General features: G+C 52.2%; 1 protein-coding gene across 6 annotated transcripts in view; it reads right to left on the reverse strand.

Annotated features, from left to right (window-relative positions):
- The window catches only part of LOC143266018 (uncharacterized), an 80331-nt gene that overhangs the window by 41949 nt on the left and 15592 nt on the right, over nt 1–22790 (reverse strand). For 4 of the 6 annotated variants that reach the window (XM_076541220.1, XM_076541216.1, XM_076541217.1 and 1 more), the window contains 2 exons: nt 22708–22745; nt 12659–12767 (listed from right to left, as the gene is read on the reverse strand). In XM_076541220.1, coding sequence (XP_076397335.1) covers nt 12659–12767; nt 22708–22745 — 147 coding nt within the window. The remainder of the gene's footprint in view (nt 1–12658; nt 12768–22707; nt 22746–22790) is intronic. The other 2 variants (XM_076541219.1, XM_076541215.1) reach the window with 1 other exon arrangement.

Below are 22790 nucleotides of genomic sequence, written 5' to 3' on the forward strand. Positions count from 1 at the left end.
TCCTTGATTTTCGCTCGAGAGATAACCGTCCCTGCCATCGGTTATTAAAATCTACGACGACGCGTAACGATCTCTTATCGCGCTACCGTCGCCAACAAAGAAAAATTGCTCGTTCGGACGTTTATTCGGTGAAAAGCGCGTTCGATTCGTCCGCGAACAGCGACGAACGAGCTTTCCAAAAGAAAATTTGGCCCAGGCTCTTCGAATAGTACCACGAGTCCACGGATGACGCTCTCCCAGAAGAAGAAGCAGGTTATTTCACGATGAAAATAATGGAATTCTGGTCACACCGCGAGACTAGGAGATGTTTATCTGGTCCCCGCGACGCCTCGCCACCTCCACGGCTTCTCGTCACGCGTGTCTCTTCCCTCTCGCGTGTGCTCCGGACGACCGCTTTTTCGTTCCGTTACGACGTTCACGAAATGTTCGGAAACTCTTTTGACCTTTCTTTCGGTTTCGACACCTCTTCGTTCCGCTCTACGTCGGTCATTCGACGGAACAACAACGCGATAACTTACCGCTACAGTCTCCGGAGGCAACGAGAAATCCGAAACGAGTACCGTTCTCCGTTAAACGCGAGAACGTCGGTTCGACCTGTTTGGTCATCGAACGAATCGTGTTGTTTCGAAATATTCGTCGCGCAAAGATTTCCCGACGTTCCAATTAAACGCGCTAAGAGAATCCGGGGACGCTGCTGACCGTCCCTTTACGGCGAGGGACGGTCTCGGCGTAAAAATTTCGATCTCGGCGTTGCACGCACGCTCCGATCTCGAGCCATAGGTTACGTCGAACGATTTATTTTAGCCAGAGAGACCGTACGAGGAATAGTCAGGCCCAAGAATGCTGCTGGATACTCGAGACATCGGTGCCTCGAATCTAGACACGGATGGGACTAGCAACAGCTGCTCGCTAACGGTAGTACAACGACCAACGAATAAATTGCTTTATCGACGACAACGCGTTAGCATATCGGCTCTGTCCGCGTGAATCGTTTCGCTTCGACAGCCTAAATCCTCGGTTCGGATAAAGACAGAGAACGGAAAGAGGACGTCTCGTTTAACTGGCGCGTACCGCGAGCACGGAACACTTACGGTGCGACGTACGTATAATTAGGGGAACGTTCGCGAGAAAGAGGCGTAGTTGTCATTCCGGTGGGAAATGCAAGAAGCAAACACCTCTAAAGGTCCCGATATATCGTCTCCTGGTCGCAGCAGGAGGCGTTAAAGGTTATCGGCGACGAGCGTTTGCCCGATCAAGTTTAACGCGAGACGCTCGTAAATTTTCGAATCGACGAATCCGACTCGGGTTTGTTAGCGGAATACGCGAAAGACAATTAAAGACCGTACGGGGTTAGAGATCCAGCGAGCAAAGTCCTGGCTGGTAACGGGCTCGAAACGAATTCCAGTCCGAGAAACAATGTAATATACGTGGTGTGTAGGTACGCGGGAGATCGCGCGGAACAATGCATCCGAGCTGTTAGAAGAGAAGGACAAGGAAAGAGGTTTCTCCCGCGACCGAAGAAGAAAGAGACGAAAGAAGAGTCACGCACGTACGTACGTCGGTGCCCCGGGCCTTATCGTCGCGTTCACATCCGCCAACGAGCCGAAGAAACGGATAGAGAGAAAGCGGAGAAGAGGGAAAAAAAATACGAGATTCCCAGGATCCACGCTGGACTCGTTTGACCCAGACAAGCGTACGCGCCAGTTATGCGGAAGCAACTTCCTACGTGGCCCAACGCGTACTCGGACGACTAAAAAGCTGAACGGTGTCGCGGACTTCTAGGACGGATTATCGAAAGACGGCGAGCGATCGAACGGTGATGTTATCGGGTTCCGAAGAGAGGATCGAACGGGCGACGCGAACGCGGCGTCGACGGAACCGTTTCGGTACGGCGTCGTTCTCGTTTCGTTCCCACGAACAGTCTCTCCCACCTTCCGGTCAACGGCGACGCGAAATCGTCTTCGTCCCGTCCCTGTTTCGCCGACCCTCGGATCCTCCTGAACCTCGGGGGTTTCGCGGAGCCTGAAAATCGCTGGTCCCGGGTGAATCTATCGCCTAGCTAATTAAATAATCCTCGGAGAGGCCGGTCGCGGCTCGTAGACGGTAGGAACAGGTCGATACATCTCATTGTAACAGGATAAACAGGAGTCGAGACACGGTAGTGGCCGTGGGGAGTAGTCGAGAGGGCAACGAAAAGCACGAGAAGTCGAGGAACGAAGGAGAGAAGCAGCTGTATAGCTTCGGTGAAAGAAGAAGAAGAAGAAGAAGAGGCGGAGGCGGTGGCGGCAGCAGCTTCGGCACGGTTCGAGGAAGAGGAGAGAAAAGAAGGGACGAAAGAGCGGATAAAGAGAGAAAGAGAGGAGAGAAACGAAGTCGAGGGGACTTCTTAGCTTCGGTTCGTGGGCCCACCGGCCGTTGGAATCCGAGATCGCGTCTGATCGCAATTAAGGCCCCGCTCGGGCCGCGGCTGTGAATATTTTATTCCAGTCGTCGTCTTTCTCCCCGCGTTCCTCCCTCGTCCTTCCTATCCGAGCCCTCTCCGTGCACCGCCAGTGTTACACCGTGCATCACGCTTCTTCCTCCTCTCGAACACGCTCCCCGAGCCGTGTTTCGCCCGCTCGTAATACGGAGGCTCGCTTCTTCTCTCCTCCATCCCGCTCCGCCGCGGGTCTCCAGCGGCCGGGTTGTCGTTGCGCCGCGCTGCGGTCCCGCCGTGCCCCGCCACGCTGGGGACCAACCCAATTCGAAACGAGCGAATTTGAATACGGACGACCAGGTTCAGAAACAATGGGGACATCGACGGACCACACGGGATGCGAGCAAATGGTCGAACAACCGGAGGACATGCGTTCCGGCAACCGCTGCCTTTCTTGGGGACCGCTGCTCTCGCCGTTGCTGCCTACCCCCGATCTGCGAGAGACCGCCGCGAACTGCTAGCTGCTCTTCGAAAATAGTCCGCGACGCGAGAGCTCGAAATTTCGAGAGCCAAAGACGTTTCGTGCACGGCGAGAAACGATCGAGAAATTCGTTATCGATGGAGAGGCGGCGGGTAATTCGATGGCTCGTCGACAGGAAGGAAAGGACACGGCCCGACGGAGAAGGGAAGGCGAGGAGCGAGAGGCTTTCGTGAAATCGATACACCGGCCGAAGATGGTATCGGTTGGATCCAACACGTGTAACGTACTACCGCGCCGGGACGAAATCAAATTTATTTCGCTGTTATTTTCAACGGGCCACGGCGTCGCTGGAGCCCGCTAGCGAAACGAGGAAATATGGGAAATCGAAGACCTCGACGCGTCGCGTCGCTTCGCGTCGTACGGACGCGTAACCGGTTACGAACGCGAAATAACCGACGATGTCTGCCCGTCTCCGTTACGAGCCGCGTAAATATTCCGAGGCGGTTTACGACTTCCAGCGAAGACTCGAGCGTCGCTACTCGTCTCCGGTGAACCCGAGCGATTCGCGTACCTTCCTTAAAACGGCGTAAACGCGGATTGACGAATCAATTACCGACGAGAAAACGATCCAAGATCGGTCGACTCGAGAAGAGCTCACGAGACGGTTTCTTTCCCACGTGTAACGGTCGCGAGGAAAAAGTTATGCGCGCTTAGCGCCTTCGGGATAGGGGCACGGGACGCGTCTTACGGCGTACGATCCGTGACAGGTCACGTGACAGACGGGAATACCTGTCGGGTAGACGGGGTGGTCCCGCGTCAAGGAGACCCCGCGGCTCGACCGACGCGGCGAACGAGCAGCTAGCCTCGCTCGTGGGCCCACTAAAAAAGACGAAAGATCGAGGCAACAGGGACAACCGATGCGGAATCGCTAACGAGCCGAGCAGACGCCCGAACGATGGATGGGTTGGTCCGGTACCCGACACCCCCCTTTTGCTCCTTCACCTCCCCGAAACTTTCGACGAAAAACTCGCGTTCGAGACGTACGCGAGCGCAAACTTTGACCCCGAAGTAACTCGTACGAATGCCACCGAACGAAATGCGAAAGAATCGAGGAACGAGGAGACAGCGCGGAGGAGACCGATAGCCGATGGAGGCGGCTCGAGATATCAGATCGTGGCTCGACTTCGTAGGACGAGGCTCTTCTCGTCCAAGAGAGAAGATGGCGTATCTGGCTTAGGAGAGAGAGCCGGTAGCCGGTAGGGATGTTCTGGTAGGTGAGCACAGCGTTCGCCATCGCTACCGCATCGATTGATTGCTCCGATTGCTTACCGCTCCTTCGATAAACTAGCGACGAAAAGCACGGCCCACGGGGCTGTTTCTTTCCGTCGATGCTTTTCCTCTCGCGAGCGGTACGCTCGTTGACAACGGTTATATCCAACGGCCGCTCGAGAGCAAACAGCAGGAGGAGGAGGAGGAGGACGACGACGAGGAGAAGGAAGAAGAAGAAGAAGAAGAGGAACGGGCGGCACCTTGCAAGGATTTTAACTCGCCGACACAGAACGCCGATCCGTAATTGGAAATATTTCAAGCGCAGAGGTCAACGCGTTCCCTCGACGCGACGTTCCACGCTGGATCACGGATAATCGAACCTCGCGAGACGTCCAATTAGTAATCGCCGCGAATTAATTAGATTCGATCGCCCGGACAACGTTTTATCCGTTTCCATCTGCAGCGGAGAGAAAGCCTGAAACCGCGCATTCGAGCCATCGATACACGGTTCGCGATGTCCTCTTCCCGAGGGGAGAATCGACGGGAATAATAACGCATTCGGCTTCGAACGACTTTACGCATCGTCCCTGACAGGGGTACGGTGATGGATCGGTCCTCTTGTCCTTTTCGAAATTCCGTGTTTCCGTTAAGTACTCGCGCCACCAATGCCCGCTGAGGAGGAATTTCGCTCCCGAAAGCAATCGTCGAAAGCGGATGATCGATCGAGATTCCTCCGAAATGCGGGTGTTCCGTCGAAATCCGTGTAGAACGAAGGGATCAAAGATCGGAGTTGGTTTTAAGAGACAAGGAAACACGCGTTCGTTAGGGCATTTGGTGAAAGAACGACGCACGATCGCCGAGGCTCGCGATGCATTATGCATGCACTCGTCTCGAACAAACCCTATGGGAGTGTCGTCAAATCAACGCCCTATTCGTGTCGTTCACGCCTCGCACGGCCCTCGAAACGCGCTTTTCGATCCTAATTATCGCGCGTAACTTGTACGACGCGACGAAACGAGCGTCTCTTTATTTCCTCGGGGCCGAACCGTCCTCGTCGCGCTTTAAATTCGTAAATTCGAATCATTAAAAAGTATAATTTAACCGGGTATTTTGTCAGGTTCGAGGCGGCGAAACAAGTGTTTGTTTCTCTCGTCGAGCATAATCCGTCCCGTCTGGCGCATCCGGTAACCGGTCACCGTCGAATCTCGACGACGGTACGACGCTCGTTTCGGAAACGCGTTCGTTACGTAACCGATAACCTCGTCGAGGTTACGAGAATGACTTTGAAAACGTCCAGTCCGATCTCGCTCCGCAGGAGACGCCGCCTAAACGGTCAAATTACAAGTCGAACAAGCCGAAAGTTCCTCGATCGAAGATACCGCCGAATCGTCTTTTCTAACGCCGATACAAACTTTCACCTAGCTTTGTTCGACCGTACGCGAGACGGTACGCGAGACGGTACGCGACCAAAGGCTTTTCGTACACTCGTCCGTTGAAAATTTCCCAACGAATCGACTGTCCTCCGCTAGGTGTAAAGAGACGAAACGTGCCTCGGGCATAACGGCGCGTAAAAAGTTTCTCACGTGTCGCGCGCGTCTTGATAGGCCGTCGAGGAGAAGGAGGTGGAGGAAGAGGAAAGGGCGCCTCCGCCGTAACAAGGAACCCCCCGCGGACGAACTAATTTTCCCGGATGACTCGCGAGGCTACGGCCCCGCGGGGGTCTGAAACAATGCGCGAGAAACGGCCCTTAAGACCCCATAAGACTTGCACGCCGCCGGCCACGGTGTGCTCCTCGCTCAAACTCGTCGACTATTCGCTGAATCACCCTACGGGCACCGCGCGCGATGCGCCTCGCGGGTCCAGCGATGTCCGTGAACCTATCCTTACCGCCGAATACGCTCCTTCGTCGAGATCGTTTTCGACTTAAAATCGCGGTCGACTTCGTCACCGCGACAACGTACGCCGACGCTCGAGAATTCCAGTGTTCGGTCGTTCGATCGACGAAACGGCGACACGAGAAAGAGAAGAGTAGAGAAAAATGGATCGATCTCGATGAATCTTCGTAGCCATCGCTGTCGATCGCGCGCGGGAGAACGGGTTAAAAACACCTGCCCCATGCGGAGAGACGCATTGTCCTAATGGGCCAGCTTGTAATTACCATTGTCCCTGCGTGAGCCAGCTCTCGCTGACAGAATCGAAGAGAACCGATCGAGAGACGTCGAATCGTCGTCGAGCAGGAGGCGTCGCGGGTACAACAGGCTTATTTATAAACCGATTAACCCCGAGTCTCGGCGGAGAGGAGCCGCGAGGGCGGCGTTATCGTCGAGCTTTTCCACGTATCGGACCACGACGAAACAAATTATTCGAAACGCGCCGGGCGTGGGTTAAATGGCCACACGGATACGCAACAGATGGTGTCGTTAGAGAGCAGAAACCCGATATCCGAGCGTTCAACGAGAGGCACACGTCTGACGGGCATTCTCGTCACGTAGCGAGAGAACGCGTATACGCGCCTTCTAATCGGGAATAGAAATCTAGCCGCGGCGCGGTTTCGGCCCGAGAACGGCACCCATCCGCTTCGCTCCCGCTCGTACATCCTCCGTTGGTCGCCGCGAGATTCCGAAAAGTTTCGCTCGCGCGACGAACAACGGATCGCTCGGTAAGTAAGGTCGTTCCTCGGAATCCGTTTATGCCCGTCCCTGAACGAGAACGAACAGAAGATTCTCGTTTGGACAACGACGCCGCGAGCTCGCAGCGGTCAGCAGGAAGGGAAGGAACACGAGCCGGACGCTTTACATTCGTAGCCGGTTCCGCTTTTTTCGTTCTTCTGTTTGGCCCGCTGCTTCTCGTTCGTCTCCTTCTCGGAAGCTACGGAGATTTTTACGATAACGACGGGGTGGATCGAGCTCGAGAGAGGCCTCTCTCGCCCCATCGCCGATCCATAAATCCAACAATTTGTCCGACCCGTCCGCGTCGTTTTGATCTCGACCGATTTCGCCGCCCCCCTCGCTCTGCTCTCCTCCCTGGCAGCGAACTCGTTGGCTGTACGCGCGCGTCTTTTTTCGCATAATTACGCCGGATACGGATGCGGATAATCGCGTGCCTTCGCCAGCGCCAAATTCGACTCCTCCGCGAACCGGTAAAAGAACAGACGAAAAGAGACGAAAAGAGACGAAAAGAGACGAGTGGCGCTTCGCCACGGCGTTATAAAGCGGTTCACCAAAATGGCGTCGTGTCCAAAACGGGGATCAAGAACTGGTACGGCCGCGAGAGAGAAACGGGCCAGCAGCGGCCCCTTTGTGATGCCTCGCGAGGAATTCCAGCGTCGAAAAGCTACTCATAGAAGGCTGCTGGCCCGCTCTATACGCGGACGAGCGCGACGACCGAGCTATACAGTCGCGGCCGAAAGTATGTTAACGAGAGAACGTTGGACAGAATTATGGTCTAGGTAAGGTGGGGCCACCGTCTCGCTACAAAAAATACCTACTCGTTCCAACACGATTTAATTGGTGTTCTACCGCGAACGACAACCAAGGTAAATACGAACGTTCAGAGATCGTACGGTTCTTCGAACTTCGCTTCGAGATCTTAACGGATCGACGAAACTTTCCTCGGGTTTACGAGAAGAATCGTCCTCGTGGAAGATTTCGGTTCCAAGCTCTAAAGCGTAATCGGCGAGATAACGAGGATACTTTTCGGAAGGACTGTATGACCGTGGATCGTGGAGTGTTTTATTGGGAGGATCCCGCGACATAGTCGGCGCGTTTTGACGGGCCCCCGCGGATCGCATACGAAATCAACGTGGATCGCTTTACCCGAGGATCGAGGAGGGCCGGGGACCGGCGCGAGGTGGCTGAGTTTTATCGCTCGAGGATGCACGTCGACAGCCGTGTAAATTATGCGTCACTTTCGCTCGTACCGGCCTTCTGGACACTAATTTCTACCGTTACTCGTTCGTTTCGTCTCCATCCGAAGCGTTCCGTAATTCGTTTACGCGGACCATTCGCGACGTCCTTTCGACGACTCGAACGAGCTCGAATCGAGCCGAAGGAAGGATAATCTCGTCAAGCCGGAATCGTCGCGTCGCGTCGCGTCAGCTCGTTTACCGGCACGACAAAAGCTCGCCTCGCGAAACGGTCGATCCATAAAGCGAACGTTGTATTATTCAGGTGGTTGCCGTTGGCCTTGGGAAACGTTGGCCGGCGATAATGCGCGTTAACGACTTTATCGCGTTCGAAACGGGCTTTGCAAGCTCGCGCTGGGCCGCGCGAGCAAACGAGGAAGGAATTATCGATCGTTGTGTGCGGCTGGGTTAGAGGTAGCGGAGCACCGATGCCGCTCGCGATAAATCTTCGTACTTCCTTCTGACGCGTTTCACGTGACCGTAAGCCCCGTTATCTTTCCTGCATGAAATACGTCGGAAACGCTTTTCTTTCTAGCCGCGATATCGCAAGCTCACGCTCGTTGCTCGCCGGTCGAACGCATCGCGAGAACGAGAACCGGCTTAAAAACGAAAATTGTCACCGCCTCGTCGATTCGCGACCTCCTCGCGAGCTAAGTTTACCGATCTAAGCTGCAATTGGATCCGAGCGAAGCCGCGAGATAAATTCCGCGGAATCTCTCTGCCAAAACTGCGCGAGGCAACTGGAAGAGAAACGCCCGTTCTCCAGTAATTTAATAACGCACCGGTTTGTCCTCCTCTCCTATCCTGTTACTTGCCGAACTTATGCCCCCTCGTCCAAGATAAAATTCCACTTTTCCACGCGACGCGAAATACCGTCGAAACAGAACTCGTTTATTCGTTTCTTCGAGAAGAAGGAAGAGGAGAAAGAGGCGGAGGAGAAGAAGAAGAACGAGAGGAGGAACAAGGAGGAGGAGGGGTGGATACACGAAAAAACTGGCGAGAATTTTATCGACGAAACTCGCATGCGGAATCGACTTGGTCACCGCACAAATTTCGCCGATTCGTATCCCCGAAAGGGCGACGAGGGATCCCCGAGGATAGCTTCTCTTTCTGTTCTCGTGGCTGGTGTAGGGGACGATCGTTTAATGTATAAATATGTAAATAATGCGCTGCCGCGAGTATCTCTCATGCGGCCTGGGTTCAACCGGTGGCAGCTAACTTATGGCGGGAGACCAGGAAGACCGGCTTCAGTTTGCTTCATCCATAATGGCGTTGTTCCTCGCTGCGAATCTATCGTCACGTTTTAAACTTTCAGCGACGCTCCCCGCCGTATTATTCCACACCTCGTGTTCCTTGCACGCGAATCTTTCTCTTCTTCTTTCTCGCAAGCTCGTTAACCCTTCACGCTCGATCGAAAGCTTCGCGATCGTGGATCGCGCGAAACGTTAGCGACCGCGACGAAACCCGTTTTTCGCCGCGCGTTCGATTATAAAATTTCCTTCTGGGAAATACTCGAATTTGCTAATAAAGGGATCGTGTTTTCTCGGTGATAAGGCCAAATTAGTTTCGCGTGCTCGACAAATTCGCGTGACGCTTATTTCTCGACCTTGACCGGTTTCCGGAATCGGAAAGTTCGCTTTCGAAAGTGGAAAAGCAAAGTCGTGGAAGAAGGTGGAAGAACAGCGTGTTTTCGGATATTCGTCCGGCCCTGGACACGGTCGGCTGACAATAGTTTGGCCAGCGGTGAAACAATTCCGAGGGGCTCCCCGTCACAATAAAAGGTCTTCGACAGTGGATGTGACAAAAATGAATTGTTATATTGTTTTAACAAATGAAGGGAGGACCGGTCACCCTGTTGGTCCCGCTCTCTCTCTCTCTCTCTCCTTCTCCGCCGCTGGTAGAGACTCGTGGTCCAGGGTCTTCTTTTTCGCCTGTTTTCTGCCTCGTCGTATTATGTATCTGGACCCTCTCTTCTCGAATCTCCCTCACGGCTCTCCCTCTTTCTCTCGAGGGCTGCGCCTCGGCTGGTTTTGCGGAGCGCGCGCGAAGCACGTGTTTTGCCAGTTCCTATTGTTTCCTGTATGATAAATGGGTCCAGGACCCCCTTTCTCTCTTTCTCTCTCTCTCTTTCTCTCTCTCCCCCTCCCGCGGCAAACTGGAGAGTCTCGAACCGCCTCGCGCACCGGCTCCTTTTCCGTTCGGATGCACGATTTCTCGGATAGGGGTCGCCAAACACCCTTGGAATTCCTTCCGTTTTCCCTCGACTACCGTCGGAAAATCGAACGCGTCAAACGGTGTACGGATGGATCGAAACAACTTCGTCGTTTCCGATAGCGAATTAACCTCGAAACGAAGGAGCATCGATTCGGGTGGCGAACAAGAAACAGAAACTTCTTCGGGCGAGACGCGAATCCACAGACCAGAAAAATCTGCCGCATAACATTCTCCCCTATCGTCCGATTATTTATCATCGTTTAATTCAATTAAAAATCCGCGCGTAAAAAGGGCCGAACCAACCATTCCGACAGTGTCGTAAAGGCGGGTTTCGTCGTGCCTTCTTTTTTATTCCTTGTCTCCCTGTTTCCCCCTCGAAGGATCCGCTTTTAAAACGCTTCGACCACGACGACGAGCAGCAGGACACATTAAGTATTAATAAACTGGCGAAGTAATTAAATCTGGCCTTGCGTTGGCGTTTACGCGCATCGTTCTCTCTCCCTCTCTCTCTGTTCGCGTAACATAGCGTGCAAATCAAAGTTTCGTAGTTCTCTCGCGTAACGAATATTATTGAAAATGCGACGATTACGTAACGTTTATTCCCGCATCGTCGAGAGAGCAAAACGCGATTCCTAATCGAGGTACGTATCGACGGTCGTCTCGTTTGGCCGTGTTTCGCAACGCGGATTAATTTATCATAAAAATCAGCGTCGAAAAACGAGGTCGCGTAACGAGACGCTGGCGCGTAATCGACTCGGTTCGACGAAACGCTGCTTTACATATCCTCGTCATAAATCATCCAAACCCGAACGAACGAAAAAATAAACGAACCAATTGAACCAAAAGTACGTTGAAACAGGATTTCCGTCCGATTGATCAACCGGGGAATCGATCACGCAACGGATAAACAATAAAGTCGAAACGGGAGAACGGTCGAAAAAAAAAAGAAAAAAATAGAAAAAAAACACGATGATCTATCGACGTTCCGAAATTGATTAGCGAACGAAAGGCGACGGAGAGAGGTAGGTAGGGACGAGCCGCAAATTATTACGCGTTTTTCCCATGGAACATCGACACCGGGCAAAGAGTCTCGGGAGACGGGACGAAGAGAGGCGGAGGACACAACCCTTCCGCTGGGTTCTTTTCGCGATGGAACGGTGCAAGAGCCGCGGTTGGATGCAGCAGGGGGTCCGTAAACACTGACCGCACACAGGCATAAACATACATAAACGCCGCGGATATATATAAGTTGGTAGCTTCTGAAATTCGTGGCTGATCCGGGAGCGATAGTGTTGGGACGCCCAGCGGGCAGTCCCGGCTACCACGGCACCCAACGATCTATGGTCGTGACGAGAATCCACGAACCATTACGGTTCTCGATGGACGTACGCCCTCCGAGGAGACTAATTTTTCCCTCGCGATCACCGAGCTCGTTACGCGACAGCGATTCGAACGGAACAGCAGGTTTTTCCTTCCGAGCGGTAGCGGTTGCTGTTCCCGATCGGCCGCGCGAACGAGCTACCGGTGTCCTCGCGCCGTAAAACGAAACGATGCTCGAGATAGGTCGACCCACGCACGAGTAAAATTAGTGGGGGTCGATATTTAGCCGGCGTAACGTCGAATCTCGACAGCCGTCCTCGGTCATCCTTATCTGCGCGGCCGCATCTTCGTGGAGAAAAATGCTACTCCCCGATAATCAAAGACGGTAGCCGTGTCTAGCGACGTTCGATCGTTCTCCCTGGCCTCGTCGAGGAATTTCGAGCTACGACTTCGCCGCGCGTTTAACCCTCCTTGTTCCGTACATAAAACATTCGGGTTAATTAACTCGATGACGCGAAACGGGCCAACGACTGTGGCTTATCTCGACCGAACGTCGAAGAACCGTGCCGTTTGACGGGTTCGTGAATGGAACCAGCGAAGAGGACGGTGCGGCGCGACACGAATTCGGTCCACGTACGAGGCACGGATTCGCGTCGTAAATCGGAGCGTTATCGCGTCGTTTTCGCGAGCGTAGCACCGACCGACCCGTGGCCGACCCGCGAAACCGACTCCGCTACCGTTTAAGGAATTCTGCCTTTTTCGGCCGACAACGACCGGACTCGAGCGAAATCTCGAAGCTTTTGCTCGCGGAAGCGTCGAAATGATTGGCAGCATGGAAGTCGCGAACGAACACCGGTGTCCTGGCGGGTAAAAATGATCGAGACCCGCGAGGGTAATAGGATCCGCGGGGTCCGATCGGTGGACTCGGACACGATAAATCCGTAGGGGAATTAATTGCCGTTTGGTCCTGTCCGGTCTGGGTCCGATCCGGGTCCCATGCCCGGTGCGCTGCTCCTCACTGTCTCTCCCTCTCCCTCTCCTCTTTTAGACTCACCCTCCGTCGAGCAGCCTGTCCTCGTCTCCGTCTCTCCCTATCTCCGAGTCCCAGGCTCGCATTCTGCGTCCCTCGGTTGGTCCCTCGGTGCCTCTGACTGGTTGACATCCTACAAATAAAATCAGCTCCAGGAATGCCCGCGACGACACGGGGCCTGTGGGACCTCTTCGAGGCACTCTCCTCTCGGCTACGCTCGCTCGCCCTATCTGGCTCTTCGTCTATCTCGGAAGTGAACGCGACTGGACGCGACCGTCGAGAGAAAGAGGGAGAACGAACGATCCCGAGACGCGGCCGGCCGGTGGGAGGAGGATAGGGAGCTCCGAGACCCACGGCATCAGACGTAATATATGGTAGCCTTAAGACAACGGTTTGGTATAGCGAAGGTATACCTGGCTCTGTCCCGTGGTATCCACCTTTACTCACACCGTGTCCACCGGGGTCCCGTACGTGTGTCCGCCTCTCTACACAACTTCTCTTCGCTTTCGTGCTCTCGTGCGACCGTTCCGTGTACCCGTGGACACCGATTTCAGCGAGCGCGACCGCGAACGCACGCGACCGAACCTCGCGTCTGACCCCTTCGACCGTTCTTCGACCGCTCTTCGACTGCTCTTCTTAGAACGTTCGAAGAGACGAGATCGAGTCGTCGAATACAGCAAGTACAGCGTTAATCGTTCGATCGTTTCTTCGCGGCGATATTAGGCAAGCGGACGACAAATAGATCGCGGCGAGCCGGGAGGGATCGCGGAGGAAGGAATTCGAAGAACAATGGCGCGCGTTTCACGGGAAAAAGAAAGAATCGAGGACTGGGGGAATGTTGTTCGCCGGTGGAGTTTGTCACCGTGGAACGCCGCGTTATAGCGTCAAGGGCGGTTGGGCCGAGTTTTGCGTGCCGCATTTTGCCACGAGACCCGGTGATTTACAATTGACTCGGACACGAGCCTCCCGAAATCGAGCATCTAATTTCCGCATCGTCTAATTTCCGCGAGACCCCGATTCGTCGAAATTTCCACGGACGCGAACAAAGAGAACCGCTGCTGCTTCTATTTATGCGAAACCGGGATAAAAGTGTCGCCACGGTTCGTCGAAACAGGGAATAATACTTTCGACGAAAATCGACGAGCGATCGTTGATATTCACGACGGATTCCCGGTCGGAGAGCAAAAAATCTATCATACGAGAGCAAAACGCGGTGCCGGCAAGCCACGCAGCCAATTATCATAAAACGCTCCAGATGCTGGCCGCGGTTATGGAAGAAGAATCGAACGGCCGACTATAAATTCTACGTGCGTCCGAGCGATACGTGTCCCTGTCGAACTGGACGTTATTCTTGAACCCCGTCGCGGTAGAAGAACACGAGTTTTAGGCGATCGGAAGGAACGAGACTGATGGATTGACTCGGTTCGTCGCGTTAACGAACACGGTGGTCCCTCGTATCTACCGAATTTCCACGACATAATACGATCAACTTCTGACACTGTTCGCGATCGAATTAGCCCGAAACGGTCATTGCCACGACCGTCGAGCTATCGACGCTCGAATCCTTTAGCGTTATTCGAGAATTTTAGTCCGTTGGGGCGGGTAGAGCGAGTTGAACGACCGAAGAAAAGAAGAAGAAGCGAGTTGGTGTTTCTCTGGAAATACCGAAAGGGAAGAAAGGCGAACGGACTTGGACGGTCGGTGAGTCTTGACGCCGGCCCCCGGGTCTCTTTCTCCACGAAAGCTCTAAAGACCGCGGCGAGGCCGAGATACTTAAATCACTCTGGTCACTCAGCCTCGCGGCTCAGATTGATGTAAGGCCGTGTTTTACATTCAATTCAATTGGGCAAAAAACTGCTATCCGTTGCCGGGACGCAACGACGCCGGCGCATTGTGCTGGCTGTTGCCGTAGCCGTAGCTGCCTCCTTTCGACAACCGGAGGAGACCCGAGGAAAAGGACCTCCGGCTCGGTGCAACGGCTAAAACCGCGCTCGTTACAATCGTTCAACAGACCACTGACACGAAATTGTCATTATCTATCACGCGCTCGAGCCTTTCTCGATCCTGCCTACTCTCTTTCTTCCCTTTCTTTTTTCTTTCCTCCCCTTTTTATCTCCTCGGAGATAATATACAGGGTGTCGCGTAACCGCCGATGCGCGCAAACCAGATCTCCCGAGCGAGATGGCGTCGAGAAAGTTGAACGGGTCAAAGGGAACTCTTAAACGGATCAACCCCGTTAACGAAGGTAATAAACTCGTAACAGCGATTAGAGGCGACATCGGGAATCTACGATCGAATTGCCGCGAATCGAGGATTCGAAGCGAACGGAGCGGAGAGGATCGAAATCGGACCAAGAGATTTCGAGACCTTTCCTTTATCCGCTCATTTCATCTTCCAACAGCTCGTTGACCGGTGGAAGAACACCCTGTTCCGTTCATTTCGCCTGTTTCTGTCTTTCTTTTCCTGTTTCCTTCGCTTTTTTTTTTTTCTTCTCTCTACGTGGGACTGCTGCGAGAGATACCGGCGTGGTATTTTCCTATCGGGATCGAATCTACATAGGCGACATTATTCTCGACGACGTCGTTATTCGGTATGCGGGAATCCACGACGCCGCTTTTGACGTAAATTGCGAGGAGCGCCGGTCACGTTTCTCCTTTATTCCGTTGCCGTTCTTATTGCTGCCAAAGGACGTGCAGATATTCCTCGGGCTGTCGCACGACACGCGTGTGTGCCACCACGGATATCCCTCGTCTACCAGCAGCCTCTTTCCAAACCGTTTACGCCTTCTTACTCTCGCGCCCGACCAAATGCGACTTTATTTCCCTCGACGAGGGAATATTTCGAAACGACGAGAACGTCTCGAGTGCGGTAGGCGTACGACGAGACGGATGGGAGCAACGATAGATAATTGTTTAGCGCGAAACGTGTACGAGTAAACGTAAAATGGCTGCTCGACGTCGAGATCGAACGGCGCGTAAACGGTGTCATAAATTAATCGGTGGTTCGAGAAGAAGAAAAAGAACGTTCGTGTAGACGGGAACAGGGACAGGGCGTCAGTCTGTCTGGTCGAGGAGGAATCGCGTTGTTCGAATCGGATTCGACGACTGGTTCTTTCGCCGCTGATTGGAAAAGAAGAAAGCGAGAAGGACACTAATTAGTGATTCCAAGAAAGGGGCTCGTTTCGCCGCGGGGATCCGTTCGCCGGATCAAATCGGGAGGCGAAGATGTCTCGATATACGTCGGAGGTGTGAAGGTTCGTAAAGAAGTGTAAGGCATCCGAGAAATTCGTTAAAGAAATCGATAAACCTTCGACGCTTTCGATCTCGACTCGTTACGAGAACGCATGGCATTCTCCGGATAGCTAGGAACAAGCGATCTCGAACGCGGAGAAAAAAAAATTACCGTCTCTGGCGACGGTAATTAACGCCTGGGGAATCGAGCTCTCGTTCTCGAAGGATTTTCCGCGCGATCCGTTCGTCGCGTCGCGACGTCGCGTAGGATCGCGAACAGAGGAAAATATCGGCGAGAAAAGCGGAAACGAAAGAACGAGACAAAGGGTCGCGAAACGAATGAAATCGTCATGGTACGTGTCAATCGGAGATTGGCTGCGGGTCGATCCGAGAGGAGGGAGGAGAGAAGCATCGTCGTGGGCAGCGTGCGGACAAGGATTTTCAGGCAGAGGGACGAGCGGCACGGGAATAAAACAAGGAGGACACTAATTAGCGATTCCAAGAACCGAGAACACGAACCGTAGTACAGCACGGTTCTCCTCCGGTCGAGCCCGTGTGCCTGTTCCTGTGGCTGTGCCCGTGAACGCGACTGTAAATGTGATCGTGGCTGTGGCTGAACCCGAGCCCATAACACGCCGCGTCGGATCCAGCTGGAACCCGTAGCGAACGTGGACGAGGATGCAACCGAGAAGGGACAAAAGGTCGAAGAGGAAGGAAAACCATCCGAAACATTCGGGCCAGCTACGAGTGTCAACTCGTGGAATGCCTTACCCTTGACCCCTTCGACTCGTCCAACCCCTTCTTCTCTCCTCTCAGCCACCCTGCTACACCGATACTTTGTTTCTTTCCTGCCTCTCTATCGTCATCGATCGAAATTTTGCTCGGGATTCGTACAGCATCGACGACCGATCGAGCCGACTGTTCGAAACGTTCTTTCGCAACAGTCTTCTCTCTCGGTACGTTGATCCGGACAGAATTCCGTAGCATACTTTTGATCGACGCGTGTGGCGTACGATCTGTACGGTGATTCCACCGGCTAAGCGCGCATTAGGATTCATCCCGGTAGGTGTGAAGGACGTGAAAGCCCACGATCACGTTTGGGAATAATTCGGGAACGGGTCTCGCTCGTATCGTTCGATTACAAATAAGGAAACGACAGAGGGAATCGTTTTCGAGAGAGAGAAGCGTCCGTCAGCTCGATCAACCTGACGCGCAACGTGTCCCGGCCAATAATTCCATTACGAATACAACGTTACGTAGCGACTCATTTTTTATCCTACATACTAGTCAACGTACACGTCCGAATAAGCGTTTTAGAATTTAGGATTTCCTTAGGTTCATTACGGTAACGGTTATTGTCGAGTCAATATCTCTACCCAATTACGCCAATGTTCGTAGCCTTCGCGATATTGCTACCGTACGTTCGAAAGGAAACGAACGAGTTCGAAAATAGAAATTCTTTCGGCAAAGCGTTTCTGCTTTAGCGGCGATGATAAACGTTTAATTATCCGACGCTGGAAAGAACGAAACGAGCAACCGTTCCCAGAAGAAAGCTTATCGACGATTATTAATCCGGTAGTTTTCTTTTACACGCGTCGTAACCTGTTCCGGAAATTATTATTAACAAGAAGACGCAGTGCGCTCTATCGAGATCTCTCGCGACGCTCCTCTCGCGTTACGACTATTAAACGATAAATAGAAACGCTACTGTTACAACGTTTTCTTTGGCTTTGTTCGTCGTAACTATCGAACAGGTCGAAATCACTTCTAGACGTTGTGTCTAGAAATTATAAACGCGCCTCACCGTCCGATTTTTTTGCTTTCCACTTTCGAAGAAAGTTTTTCCGCGATATTCGACGCGGGCCAACGGAATTAATCGAATCCGTGCTCGAACGCGAGTTAAACCTTCGGGGCTTCCTAAAATACCTGGACGAGTTTAACGGAAATAAAAACAAGTCCTAATTAAATGAAACGATCGCGGTGGTAGCTGGTACGGTCAATAGTTTTGCTCTTGGTAACTTGTTTGGGTTTTCGAATTTAGTAGAGACGCATCGCGACAGAGAAATCCGTAAACGATCCTCGAATAGCGCAAATCTTTTGCTCGTTAGATTCGACGATCGATAATCGGCAACGCGTCGAGCAGCAGGCCCGCCTGTATTCGCGGTTTTCGCGAGCAATATTTTATTCGCCGTCCCGAAACCACGTAAACGGTCCGAGGGGACGAGTTTGTCGAAAGTTTCGCGTTTGTTCGAAATAAACGATCGTTCGAGGACTTCTCTCGGGTAGCCGGCTCAGGTAGCTCGGTGTTTCGGTATCAGAAACACATCGTGTCCTACACGACTCGCGTCTGATAACACTATTACTCGAAACGATTCACACGGCCCTCTTTTCCTTTCACGATTAGAGGCTGCTGCTGCTTTACCGGCCAGCCCGTATCCGGAATTCGTTCGTTCTCGCTCGGCTAATAAGTCCCTGATTTATCGCTAAGGTTTCCACCTTTTTCCCTTTTTCCTAGCGAATAGACTGTCGCTATTTTCTCGTCGTCGGATAAATACCCGTTCAGGAATCCGAACGAATCGACACGAATTTTCCGATCAACGTTCGGAGAATCGATGACGCGTCGAGGGTGGATCGAAGAAAAATAGTGGCGCGTGAAATGACGGTGCGATGAAGAGAGAGAGAGAGAGAGAGAGACAAAAGCCGGAGAAAGAGGAAGAAAAAAAAGTAGACGGAGAAGAAAGTCAGAGGGTTGTTCGCGGCGGCTGCAACGGCAGCGGCAGCAGCGGCAGGTACCCCTGATTCTGGGAAACGTGTCCTGCCAGCTTGTTAGGTGTCCCCAACGGTTCTCTAATATATGACTGGCACTCCGGTGTACCCTTTTTCGAGGGAGGAGGACGAAAGGGCTAGGTGGACCAACGTCTCGGACACCGCGCCGCGCCACGGCGTGCCAGGCCGCGCCACGCCGCACCCTCCGCTTTCACCGTAGCTCCGTTCGTTCTCGGCTTCGACTCGTTTCGCTGACACGCGAAAGCGAAAAAAGAATGGACTCGCATCCTCGAGACGCGTATTAACGGCATAATTAATGATCCTCTCGCGGTGGAGATCTATTAGCGATCGATCGAATAAACGATGCTTCCTGCTTAAATTTTAAAAAACGATTCGACGCGAGTCTGATTTATATCCACGGCTTCTGTCTCCCCTTTGCTCTTCGCTCGTTCCCTTCGAATTAATGACTCCGCCTATCGAGTGGTAGTCGAGAATAATTAAAATCTTGATTTTCAAATTTTCGACGGCCGGAAAGAGACGGGCTAACCGTTTGGAGAAAAAAGGAAAACTAAAATATCGTGGATCGATCGATCATCGATGGAATCGATCAGTCTCGGGTCCGCGTGGCCCGCCGCGGATACGAACTCGACGATGTCTAGTCACAACACCATTGTTTCAATGACCCGCTGCCCCGCCCAGTAGGTGGCACCCACCCTTCACGTACTAATGAGCCGACCAGTTTTCGAACATCATCGACGCTTCTTGCTACGTGAAAGACGAGGTGTCGAGAGGATGCGAGTAGTTTCGTCGAAACTGAACCCGACTTTGATCTCTATGAGTTATAGCGAGTAAACGAGTCCTGGGCTACTTGCTCGCGTTTCAAAATCGGTTTACACCCGACCCACCGATACATCGACCTCGTAACAGCGAGAAGGTGTGGAATCGAAGAGGAGGTCGAGGTGGCAGGAAACGATCGAGGAAGGTTGTTGCGGCAGGGTGCATCGATCTCGGAGCCCGTCGAAACGTGGCCAAAGCAGAAGTCCATGGACGGTGGACGGTGTCGGGAAGACGGCCGACGTTCGTTGGCGAGAAGATGAGAAACGTCGCGGGAGGTCTCGCCGTCCGTTCGGGATTGATGGACATCCTCACCTACACGCTCGATTATTTGGTGCCACACGCACGGTTACGCATCCTCCTCGTGCTTCTCCGAGCTCTCGTAACCGCTTTTACGTGTACGCCAGCTCGGTAATCACTGGTCGTTAGCGCCTCATTCACGCTCGATCTTGCCTGCCTTGCCTCCTCGATTGCCCTTCGGCATCGATCCTACGGCCCTTCCGCTTCCTTCGATTTTACCCTCGTCTCTCGTCGCTTTCGATCTACCGTTCGTCACCGAGTCTCTCCGAATCTCGACGTTCGAACTTCGATGGAACGCGTAGGTGAGACGCGTTGCTTAAATTTCAAAACCGAAATTATGCTTCAGAACGGAACTATGCTAACAACGCCGTTAGTCGAGAATCGAAATTTGAAAATTAATCGACAAACGCTCGAAAGAGACCTCGGATCGCCGAACTGATTTTTTTTTATTTAAATTAACGTCGGGACGTCGATCGGATGGTCGATAACGACGCGAGTCGGACGCGTAAGTACTATACGCGATGCTGAAAAATTCAATCGCTCGGTGACCTACTTGTTTCGTAATGTACGAACCTCCTGGGGTCCCAGGGTCCCCGCGTCGATGCGAGATTAATTCTTCTTTCGGTGCGCTCTCTCGGTATTAATATTTACCGTTACCCAATATCCGTCTACGATGACTCGTTCCCGTGAAAAAATGAACCCTTTGCACTCGGCACACTTATTACCGTGTGTTTTCCTAAACGTTCTTGATATCCGCGTTACGCCGTAGATTATAAACGATTTCGTCGAATAGTAAACTTATTTCTTGCACGAGCATTTACTAGAACACCGTTTACTAGAAACCGCGAAATACGAAAGCGACGCGTTCGGCGATTTGATTAAACCGAGCAGAGAATCGTCAAAAGATCTCTCTCGTCGAGCGATCCCAACTCAAACAGAGAAGAAGGTGGAGAGGAAGAAGAAGAAGAAAAAGGGAGGCGTATCGAGATTATCGTCGGTCAATCCGACGCGGCTGTAAAAGTGAAATTACATCGCAGGTAAGTTGCAAGAGGGCTTCGAGACTCGAGCACGAGGAATAATGCAGGCCTGAAAGTAGACAATGGACACTTACGAGGCCGAGAATGCGATAACTTTATACGCGATCGGGCAAGGGGTGAATACTACGGAGGGTGGAGAAAGAGAAAGAGATAGGAGGCGTGGAGGATCACGATTTAACCATACAAAATCGCGGCACGTATGGCGCGCCTGGTAATCAAACCCATAAATCCGAGGCATAAGCAACCTCTGACACAGATTCTCTGCCTCTTTATCTCTTTCACGATGTACTCGGCGGTGGCGGCCTGATCATCCTCGATAAGCTCGCTCGTTCGCACTCGATTTCCTTCTAATTATCGCCTCGATGCTCAACGAATTTTCAACCCTCCTTCTTTTTTCCGTCCCATTCCGTTCCAGCCTTGTTTAGATGAAATATTAGGTCGATCCGCGATACAAACTGCGTTACATTTACTAATTACGAGTCCCATCAAAGATCATCCTTAATACGAATCGTCGAGCGCGATATTTATTATTTCTATAGTGTTCGACTATCGAATATTTTTAAGAAGGAGATCTCCTTCTCTCCCGGAGTTATCTTAGCGGTCGTCGATGCATCCCGATGAAAATAAAGAAGGAAAGTATCGTTCGATCGAAATAATTAAAGGAACGGGAAAAAGCCGAGCGGAGAAGAGTCGCTTGCTAACAGGAAATTGCAGAAGCTTACAGGGTTCGTTTGGTTGCACGGTCAGGCCCAGGGGCGAGAGATATCGGTCGATGCATTCGAGGTGCTCGATCGAGCGAAGCATAGCATTAAAGCAGCTTGTACGGCTGGGTTACGTTGCGTTTCTCTCGCCGGGGTGTTGTACATCGTTGCATCGAGGTGTACCAGGTGTGTGCACGCTCGGGCACGAGGGACTGGGCGTGGTGATGCACGACTGCCTATCGAACTGCTCTATCGCTAATAAATCTGCGCCTCAACTAGAATCTGCCTCGAGTTATGCGAGAGCCAACGGATAACGACGGATCGAGACTGACAAAAAAGTCTACGGCCGCTGCAAAAAACTACTCTCCTCGCGAACGAGTTACGAGACTGCTCTTGCAACTCGCTTCGCTATAGGTTGCTCTCCCTTCGCGTGGGATACTTTCGGAATTTCGTATTTTCTACGCCTTTTACTGCCTACCTCGCTGCGAACTAGAACGACCTATTTCTTTGGGGAAACCTTGCCTCTCCGAAAATTACGTCCGCTTTGCCGAACGAGATGGAACTCGCTAACAGTGTGAAATGTACGAAAAAGATTGTTTACTTTGTCGATTCTAATGAAATATTCAAAAGTTGTCGTTAAGTTAAATGGCGACGTACATCCCGAGCACTACCACCGACGTCTCAATTTAATCTTTAATTTATCCAATTTGTCTCGATTTAAAAACAACAGGATATTAATTATCCGAGACAATGGTATACGATTCTGGAACTTAAATAATCTCGACGAAGAACCGGCTATAAACTTGGTTTATACACCCCGGATCGTTCGCTTCTCAGGATTTTATGAGCCAATAAACTTGTTTGCTTGTTCTAAAGGGAGTCGAAGGTGAATAAGGAAGCCCAGATGCAAACGTGATTAGGCAGTTCGGTTTTGCCAATAGATTTGTACGCGAACGAAAGTACGGTTCCTTTTTTCGCTCGAAGGTCAGAAAGATCGAAACAAGGTGTTCTGCTACTATTTCTTGGCGAAAATAAAGTTTCGAGAGTCGCGCGTGAAGAATCGAATCCATACGCGAGACGTCTACCACCATCTGGCGTGAAACCGCGAAACCCTTTCGAACTTCGAATCTGGACCACGTCGAAGAGTCGATTCTTCGTTGCGTTATATGCATGCAAAAACGTATAAATTTTGAATAAACACTCACCGATGCCGAAACTGCGCCGTATCTCCTCCGGCCAAATTCTGAAACACACGAACAAAAGGATCGTTAGCGAAACGTACGAGAAT

This window comes from Megachile rotundata, chromosome 16 (assembly GCF_050947335.1).
Source record: "Megachile rotundata isolate GNS110a chromosome 16, iyMegRotu1, whole genome shotgun sequence".
NCBI lineage: Eukaryota > Metazoa > Arthropoda > Insecta > Hymenoptera > Megachilidae > Megachile > Megachile rotundata.